The 9,065-nt window shown below is 36.0% G+C and overlaps 1 protein-coding gene across 1 annotated transcript; it reads left to right on the top strand.

The window, feature by feature from the left end:
* On the top strand, positions 718-5,257 carry LOC109355342 (protein SUPPRESSOR OF MAX2 1-like). The gene is made up of 3 exons (XM_019598452.1): positions 718-2,563; positions 3,011-3,305; positions 3,442-5,257. The coding sequence occupies exons 1-3, from the start codon at positions 1,332-1,334 to the stop codon at positions 5,062-5,064; spliced, it is 3,150 nt and encodes a 1,049-aa protein (XP_019453997.1). The 5' UTR covers positions 718-1,331; the 3' UTR covers positions 5,065-5,257.

Genomic DNA, 9,065 nt, shown 5'->3' with positions numbered 1-9,065 from the left:
TTTATATACAATTATAAGAATATATATATACATTCTGTAAAAATTTTATTTATATATGATCGATACATTACTTATAATTAATTTGTATTACTTTTATCTATGTGTCAATAATAGTTAAATATAAATGGTGAAATGATACGTTTCTTAAACTATCATTACATAATTTCCCCCCTCTTAATTTAAATATTTTTTTGGAAAGTTGAGTGACTTCTATATAAAGGTTACCTCTTCCTCCATTATCTATTTATCTCTACTTTGAAGTTGAGACAAATGAATCTTTCAATAATTAAAATCCGGACAAGAAATATTCGAAAGGCAAATGATGAATAAAACAAAGGTGCCTTAAAAATAAAATAAAGCTTGAATAAATATAATAAAAGTTGTAGAAAGAAAACAAGGGAAAAGATAATAGAAAAAGTAGAGCAGATTGGTCTGTCCTCAAAGCAAAATTTTCAGAAATCTTTGCAACCGATAGTACTTTCAATTCCCCGTTTACTAGAAATTCTCTCTACTTCTGTGTCTTTCTCTCACCACAATAAATAAATCATTTTTATTTTTTCTCTCTCTCACTTTTTACTTGTTCCACTCTGCAGTGCACCCATAACTAGAATAGTCCTACTAATACTATATACTCTTAAAATTACCTTTGCTTACTTGAAAAATAAAAATAAAAAAGGTGGTATATTTATATTCACCACTTAATTCTGTTATATTGTATGAGATGTATAATAGAGATAGAAGAAATGGGGTTGTTGTTTTGAAATGATGGGATCTGATATTTCGTTTTCGCGTTGAATTCTTAACTCTCTCAAAATAGCTTTTTGGGTGAGAGAGGTTGAAGTTAGAAGTTAAAAAGATAGATCCCGTATGAAAGAATCGATTATTGTTTGTGTTTGTAACAAGTTTGCTTTGATTGTTTCGCCAACCCATCATATTCCAACCCCTTCAAAATGCGAATTTTTCTATACTGAGCTGTTTTCTGTTTATCTAACCATAATAACACACAAATTTCATTTTCTGCTTGTGGGGTTTCATAGCTTGAGATTTCAGAAACATTACAAGTTTAAGTTTCACACACATAAAGTCAAGTAACCCCAAAAAAGCTAGTTCAGATAAGATTCATATGAAACTTCCTTGCTCTCTTTTCTCTCCTTTCATTTAATTCATTCAAACCCATAAACCATAAACCAACTCAAAATTCCAACTTGAAACCAGAATCTGCGACCCTTTTGAAAGAAAGCAAAGGAAAACTCATTTTTTTGAAATTGGGTTGTAGTATATAACTTGTATTGTATTGAGCTGGAGCTACATCAAATTATCTCACTCCGTAAATGAGAGCCGGATTAAGCACAATCCAGCAAACTCTGACGCCGGATGCGGCGACTGTTCTCAACCACTCTATCGCCGAGGCAGGTCGCCGGAACCACGGCCAAACGACGCCGCTACACGTGGCGGCGACGCTTCTGTCTTCGCCATCTGGGTACTTACGACAAGCATGTATAAAATCACACCCCAATTCCTCTCACCCCCTTCAGTGCAGAGCGTTGGAGCTTTGCTTCAGCGTTGCGCTTGAACGGTTACCAACTTCACAGAACACAAGTCCTTCAACGGAGCCACCGATTTCGAATGCTCTAATGGCTGCTCTGAAGCGTGCACAGGCTCACCAGCGCCGTGGTTACCCGGAGCAGCAGCAACAGCCTCTCCTCGCCGTGAAAGTTGAGCTTGAACAGTTAATTATATCGATTCTTGATGATCCTAGTGTTAGTAGGGTGATGAGGGAAGCTAGTTTTTCTAGCCCTGCAGTTAAAACAACTATTGAACAATCGTTGAATTTGGCGCCTGCTAATTCGAATTCAATTGGATTGGGGTTCCGGCCAGCTGCGATGACGATGCCTGCTGCGCAGCCACCTGGTCGGAGCTTGTATTTGAACCCGAGGTTGCAACAGGGTAGTGGTGGGGCAGGGGCAGGGGCAGGGCAATTTGGACAGGTGCAGAGAGGGGAGGAAGTGAAGAAGGTTGTTGGTATATTGATGAGAAGAAACAAGAGGAACCCGATTTTGGTTGGTGAATCAGAGCCAGAGGCTGCAGTTAAAGAGGCTTTGAGGAAAATTGAGAATAAGGAGTTTGTAGAAGCGAGTTTTGGTTTTAGCAATGCTTATGTGATTCATTTGGAGAAGGAGATTCCTTCTGATAGATCACAGATACCAGCGAGGCTGAAGGAATTGGGGGTTTTGATTGAGAGCCGCATCGGGAATTCAGGTGTTTTTGTAGATTTGGGGGACTTGAAATGGTTGGTTGAGCAGCCTGTTGGGTTCGGAGTTGGCGGTTTGGGTAACAAGCAGCAACTGTCGGGTGTAGAGGCTGGGCGCGCTGCTGTTGCCGAGATGGCTGGATTGGTTGCCAAATTTGGTGAGGGTGGTGCTGGAAAGCTTTGGTTATTAGGTACTGCTACTTGTGAGACTTACTTGAGGTGTCAAGTCTATCATCCTTCCATGGAAAATGATTGGGATCTTCAGGCAGTGCCCATTACTTCCAGAACACCCATGACTGGAATGTTTCCAAGGTATTTTATTTCTGTTTGTTTCCCTTTGTCTCACAATTTGATCCAATATATTGTTCTTGGTTGATTCAGTGATGGCTGTTATCTTAATAAGATTTTATCCTTTGTGAGATGATATAATTGTACATCTTTTTACTACTTTGTTTTAAGATATCTGTTTTGTTACAGTATCATATAAAATAGTTAACATTAATGTTTGCATATTTGATGGAATGGAATTAGGAATTATTCTTAACAGAATCAATTGGGACAGCATTTAGCGAATCTTATCTGATTTGTTAATGCAGTTCACCTGTCCACATATTCCATTTTCAATGTATAGCATGCCATGTTCCTTTTTCCAATGACAATATTAAACACAGAAGAATATTCAATTTTAGGCTCTGGAATATGGTTATTCCATCCAGCATTTGGTGTTATCTGGTAATAATTTTATTTTGTTATAACCAGGCTTGGGAACAATGGCATTCTTGGTTCACTTGAGTCTCTGTCCTCATTAAAGGCATTACAAACCACAACAATCACTCCACCTAGGCGTGCCTCTGAGAACATAGCTCCTTCTGGAGTATCAACTTGTTGCCCACAATGTATGCGGAACTGCGAGCAAGAGGTGGAAGAAATGTTGAAAGAAAACGAGAAATCTGATTCTGAATCCAAATCAGAGGCAGCTAGTCCACCTCTACCACAGTGGTTGCAGCATGCTAGAACAAATAATGATAGTGCCAAGGTGAAGGATCAGTCTCAGGTAAATTTCATAAATAGAAGCTAAAGAGTCTCACAGTTGCTCTTTCCTTTTCAGTTTCCAATTACTTTCGGTTAGCTGGTGGGTTTCTTTGAATTTTTTTGACTTCTAACTGTTGTTTTCCTTTGTGTTTTAATAGAGTAAAATCGAAGGAGATGTGAAGAAGAGGAGACAAGAATTGCAGACGAAATGGCATGAGACCTGCTTGAATTTACACCCGAAATTTCATCAGCAAAATGTGAGCACAGAGAGGATTACCCCTACTCCTTTCAACATGACAGGCCTGTATAATGTGAGCTTGATGGGGCGCCAATTTCAACCCAAAATACCGATGAATAAAAATTTCGGAACCTCATTGCAATTGAGCTCAAATTCAATGCCCATCCAGCCACCATCGGAACCAGTGGTCAGTCTGCAGCAAAATCCGGTAACAACAGAACTTGTCCTTGGGCAAACAAAGCCAGCTGATAATGTCCTAGATGAAACACAAGAACAACCCATGAATGACCTTTTGGGAGGCTTGTCACAAAAGCAAGACAAGTTTGATGAATTTCAGAACAAAAAGCTACTTGATGCCGATTTTTTCAAGAAGCTACTCAAAGGTCTGACTGAAAAGCTGTGGTGGCAGCATGATGCAGCATCTGCAGTGGCTACCACAGTGACCCAGCGCAAAGTGGGGAATGGAAAAAGACGCCAACTTGGAACAAAGGGTGACATGTGGTTACTGTTCTTGGGTCCTGACAGAGTTGGCAAGAAGAAGATGGCAACAGCTGTTGCTGAGCTGGTAAATGGGTCCAATCCAACAATAATATCTCTTGCACAACGGACTCGGGATGGAGACTCTGATGTTTCTCATCTCCGTGGAAAAACAGTCCTTGATCGAATCGCAGAGACTATAAGAAGGAACCCCCATTCTATCATCATGCTTGAGGACATCGATGAAGCCAATATGCTTATTCGTGGCAGCATAAAAAGAGCCATGGAGCAAGGCCGGTTCCCTGATTCATACGGTCGCGAAATCAGTCTCGGTAATGTCCTGTTCATCCTCACTGCAAATTGGTTTCCAGAGGATCTCAGGTACATGTCAAATGGAAATTCACTAGATGAAGAAAAGCTTGCTAATTTAGCAAAAGGAGGTTGGCAACTTCGGCTATCCGTAGCTAAGAAGGCATCGAAACGAAGACCGAGTTGGTTATCCAGTGAAGACAGATCAGTGAAACCACGAGAAGAGACCAATTCAGGCTTATCATTTGATCTCAATGAAGCTGCTGATGCAGATGAAGAGGACAAAGCAGATGGGTCACTCAATTCTAGTGACCTCACAGTGGACCATGAAGACAATCATGTCATTCATAATGAAGCATTACCTTCAATTATTCCACATGAACTTCTGGACTCTGTAGATGATGCCATTGTCTTCAAGCCTTTGAACTTCGACCTCATTCGACGTAATTTCGCGACAACTATCACCAAAAGATTTTCCACCCTCATCGGAAACGGAATCTCAATCGAAGTAAAAGAGGAAGCCCTTGAGAAAATTGCTAGTGGAGTGTGGTTAGGCCAAACTAGCATAGATGAATGGATGGAAAAGGTGTTAGTTCCAAGCTTTCACCAGCTACAGAAGAATTTCAATTCAAGTAACAATGACAATGAGTCTTCCATGGTGGTTAGGCTCGAAGATGACGGTTACTCCGATAGCCGGAACCGGAACTCGGAACAGTGGCTACCTTCTACAGTGAGAGTGGTGGCAGAAGAGTATTGAGAGATTGAGTGAAATATTCGTTTTTGATAGTTAAAGAAATGTAAATATGCTATCTACTTTGGCGGGGAAAAGTCAAAGACCGTTATTATGAGGGGAAAAACTGTTAGAAGTGGCAGTGTCAACATTTTACCTTTTTTGTAGACAGAATATTTAACTTTTGCGTTTATAAACTTTATTATTGTTTTTCTTGTAAGCATAGGTATATTTATTAATTAAATGGAGAATGATTATATCAATAAAATGAGGGCATTTTTATTATTTTCCCGTGATTTCACCATAACCCTCATAATAATGCTATTATTCTTTTTTTGGAATTTCTTTTAATTTTTAAATTATAAAAGTACCTTTCTCGTTGATTTGTTTAGCATTTAATTTCACCCCACAAAAGAATATGTATTACTATAAAATATGCATATACTAGAGTACGCTTAAATGTGTCCACAAAAGATAGCATGTTATCTGGGTAACATCACATGCTAGATATATTCAAATAATAGAATATATCATAGATACAGTATCATTGTTGTAGCAATTTTATATTAATTAATGGTAATGATAACAGAAAAGGTGCAGCATGTAAGGTCATGATGAAGACAAATCTGAGAGAGATAGATTCCCTTAAAAGTCTGATCATATTTTTATTTTATTTTTTGTGATAATTTTTTTTGGAGATTATTCTCTTACCTCATATTAGGGGAGATTTGCTAGGATATTATGCCAAATTAAAAATAAAACTTAAGCTACTGTGACAATTTTATAGTAAAACATATTCATTAGGTTGTTTGGTACTGCCATGCCGCTCGGTCTATGAACAACTTAGTTGTTTCAAAGATCATGAATGCTCACCCCAACAAGTGTCACTTTAAAAAATCAAACCTTCGATCTTGGGGATTCAGTTAAGTATGAGTAATTTGGTAGGGAAGAAATGAGGCATATGCGTAATGGCCAAACAGACAATCCTACCGACACAAACGAATGTTTTTCAGTTAACATATTTTGCTTACCAATTAAAAGAGATTTGAGTGATTTACTATCTGTGACAATTAGACGACATCCCAAATTGACAAATATTTGTTTCAATTTTCACTTTTCTACAAAAACTTTAAAAAGTAATATGTTTGGATAAAGAGATACTAAAATATGAAATAATTTTGGATCAATTTGACTTTAAGGTTGTTAATTGAGTGATTTACTATCTATTGTTTTGGGATTTTTTTTATAAATAGACAAATGTTCATATTGTAAAGTGAAGTTTTTTACAGCTTTTTTAGGACCATCATCATAGAAAAGTTGTCTATCAATTTATCTTTGTTCCATATTCATATTCAATAATATTTTTTATATATAGTGTCATGCCCTTGTATCTTATATTTTGAATGTTATGTGGTGAATGTGTTTCATACATAAAATTTTTAAAAATATTCAATATATTAATTAATATGTGAAAGGATGACAATATATTAATGCAGTTTTCTGAATAAAGTTACATATCATCTATCTCATCCTCTTGAATTTAACTTAAATATTCATTGAGATACCTCTTTCATTATCAATTAATTTTAAGATAAAATTTTAATACGGTAAAAGAGCAAACACAACTTATATCCTTTTCTCATGGCTGAAAATATCATCTTATTGCATGGACCAATATGCTTTTATGAATAGGACTTGAAAATGTCATCTTATTGCATGGACCAATATGCTTTTATGAAGAGGACTTTGGAAAAGATATCACACTCTTTGTATTTTTGCAAGTACCAATTAATTTTGATATTGAACTATTTAAGATGTATTACCATTTTACCTTGTTTCCTAGGTAAAATGAACAGTACCTTGCAATAACATGGAAAACAATATAGTACTACTACCTATCATTCAACCTGCATTTTAATATAAGTGGTCACATCAGAATCTAAATCCCCGTATGGGATTTTCAACATGTAACAAAACAACCTTTTTTTTATTGTTACGTCTAGATATATCATGAAATTACGGCATGCCATGTGTATATCATAAAAATTATCTTCCATTTATTTCGGATAGACAAAGATAATGACATAATTTTTTTTCTAAATGACTAAAATACCAACGATAAACATGTTCTATAATTAGCATTGTTTACAAATAATATACCAATCAACATGTTACATGTATAAGGTACTTAACTATTATTATTAACTGTTTTAAAATCATCTATGCTAATAATAATAAATGAAAGAAATCAATAGTTTGGCGATGACAACTTGAAAAGTTTAATGATGAATAATTTAAAACATATGATAGTATTTTTATAATCATTGGCACTATTTAATTTAATTTACTTTTATATATAACAACGGTAATAATAGAGGATGGATCCCCTTGGTGATATAATAATTGCTCGGCAGATTTATTTAAATTGACATATATAATATAAACAGATTATGAGATGAGTTAAGAAAGGCATTGAAGATAGAACAAGTAGTCGATGAAGCAAAACATGCAGTTTCGTATATATGCAGGCTTCTAAACCACCATGCTTATTTGTTCCATGATCAATATGTCTAAATTAACATTTTATTTAACTTTTTCCTTTACATTTTTTCCTCATTGTTTGTGAGTGGGGCCAAGTTGAAATGGGTCACTTCAGCACCATCATGTTTGCAATTTGTTTGGCAGCACCTTTTTTTCATACAAATAATTATATTATCCTATCTTAGGGTTGTGCCCAATTCAGATAAGGTTACTATTGTTGCCATAATCACGACTCCATCACATACCTTATCCAATAAACATACAATTTATGTTCGCTACTGTTCAAACATACAGATACAATTAGGGTTGGCAATAAAAAACGAACCAGTGGGTATCCACCCGAATTTAACGGGGAAAACCCGATGTGATTGGGTTCGGGTTTAAATTTCGGGTTTAAATTTCGGGTTTGGGTTTGATATAACAAATACCCTAACCCGAACCCACCCCGAAGTAAGGTAATTCAATTTAAAATTGAAATTTCTATTATTTGCCAATTGTTTTTAATTTTTATTTACTTTACATACTATTGGATCTACAAACATAAAAGAAATAAAATAATGCAAGAGAAAATAGAAATGTTAAGAGAAAAATTACACGAAAATAATATCATATTTTCTTTAATACTTTATCATTTTCGAGTTTCTTTTTCGCATTCGGGTTACCCGAAACCCGACGGGTTTGGGGGTGGTATTTTTAATTTCAACCCCGTTGAGTTCGAGTTCGGGTTTTTAATTTCGGGTTTGGGTATGTACAAACCCGTTGCCATTCCTAGATACAATTATACAAATACTAAGCAAGCACAAGTTCACACATTGTACTTGGTTGGATGATTATACGGCAATGGCATTCCTAAATACATTGGAAAACCACGTGAAGACCTACATCGAGAATCAGAGAAGGGTGTAAAGGATGAAGGTTGCTTCTTCTGCTACTGAATAACAGATTTGATTGAGGGAAAGGCAAAATGGATACTTGACTTGAAAATTTTCATATGGGAAGGCAGATATTTAGTATCTTAAAGCGAGAAGACATTCAGAAAAGATATTTAGTAACCCCTGTTCCTTGCTTCTTCCTTTTCTATTCACTTACTACTACTCTAGTTATTCTCTCCTTTCTGGGTGCGTAGTTGCCCCCAACAAGTGTCGCTGGGAATTGAACCGTTGACTTTTTGGTCATGCTAGAGATCTAGTGGGGTCTTACACTACTGGACCAATGCCTTGTTGGTCTAAGTTTCTAGATTTTGGTACCACAGTGACATCTCTAAATAAATTACAAGGAAGAAAAAGATACTTAATCTAGAACAGAGAGAATTTAACAATTTATAACAATTAAAATAAATCGAGATTTGACAAATCCATTGCAACGACTTTTGTGGATATAAATTAAAAATGCAGTAGTTGGCAACTTGGCATGCATCAAGAAAGGACAAAATGTAGTACCCAATTAAATAACCTGAAAATTAGGAGGTTGCTTGTAAAATAAAAGAA

This window comes from Lupinus angustifolius, chromosome LG01 (assembly GCF_001865875.1).
Source record: "Lupinus angustifolius cultivar Tanjil chromosome LG01, LupAngTanjil_v1.0, whole genome shotgun sequence".
Taxonomy (NCBI): domain Eukaryota; kingdom Viridiplantae; phylum Streptophyta; class Magnoliopsida; order Fabales; family Fabaceae; genus Lupinus; species Lupinus angustifolius.
This window is presented reverse-complemented; position numbering and strand designations above follow the sequence as displayed.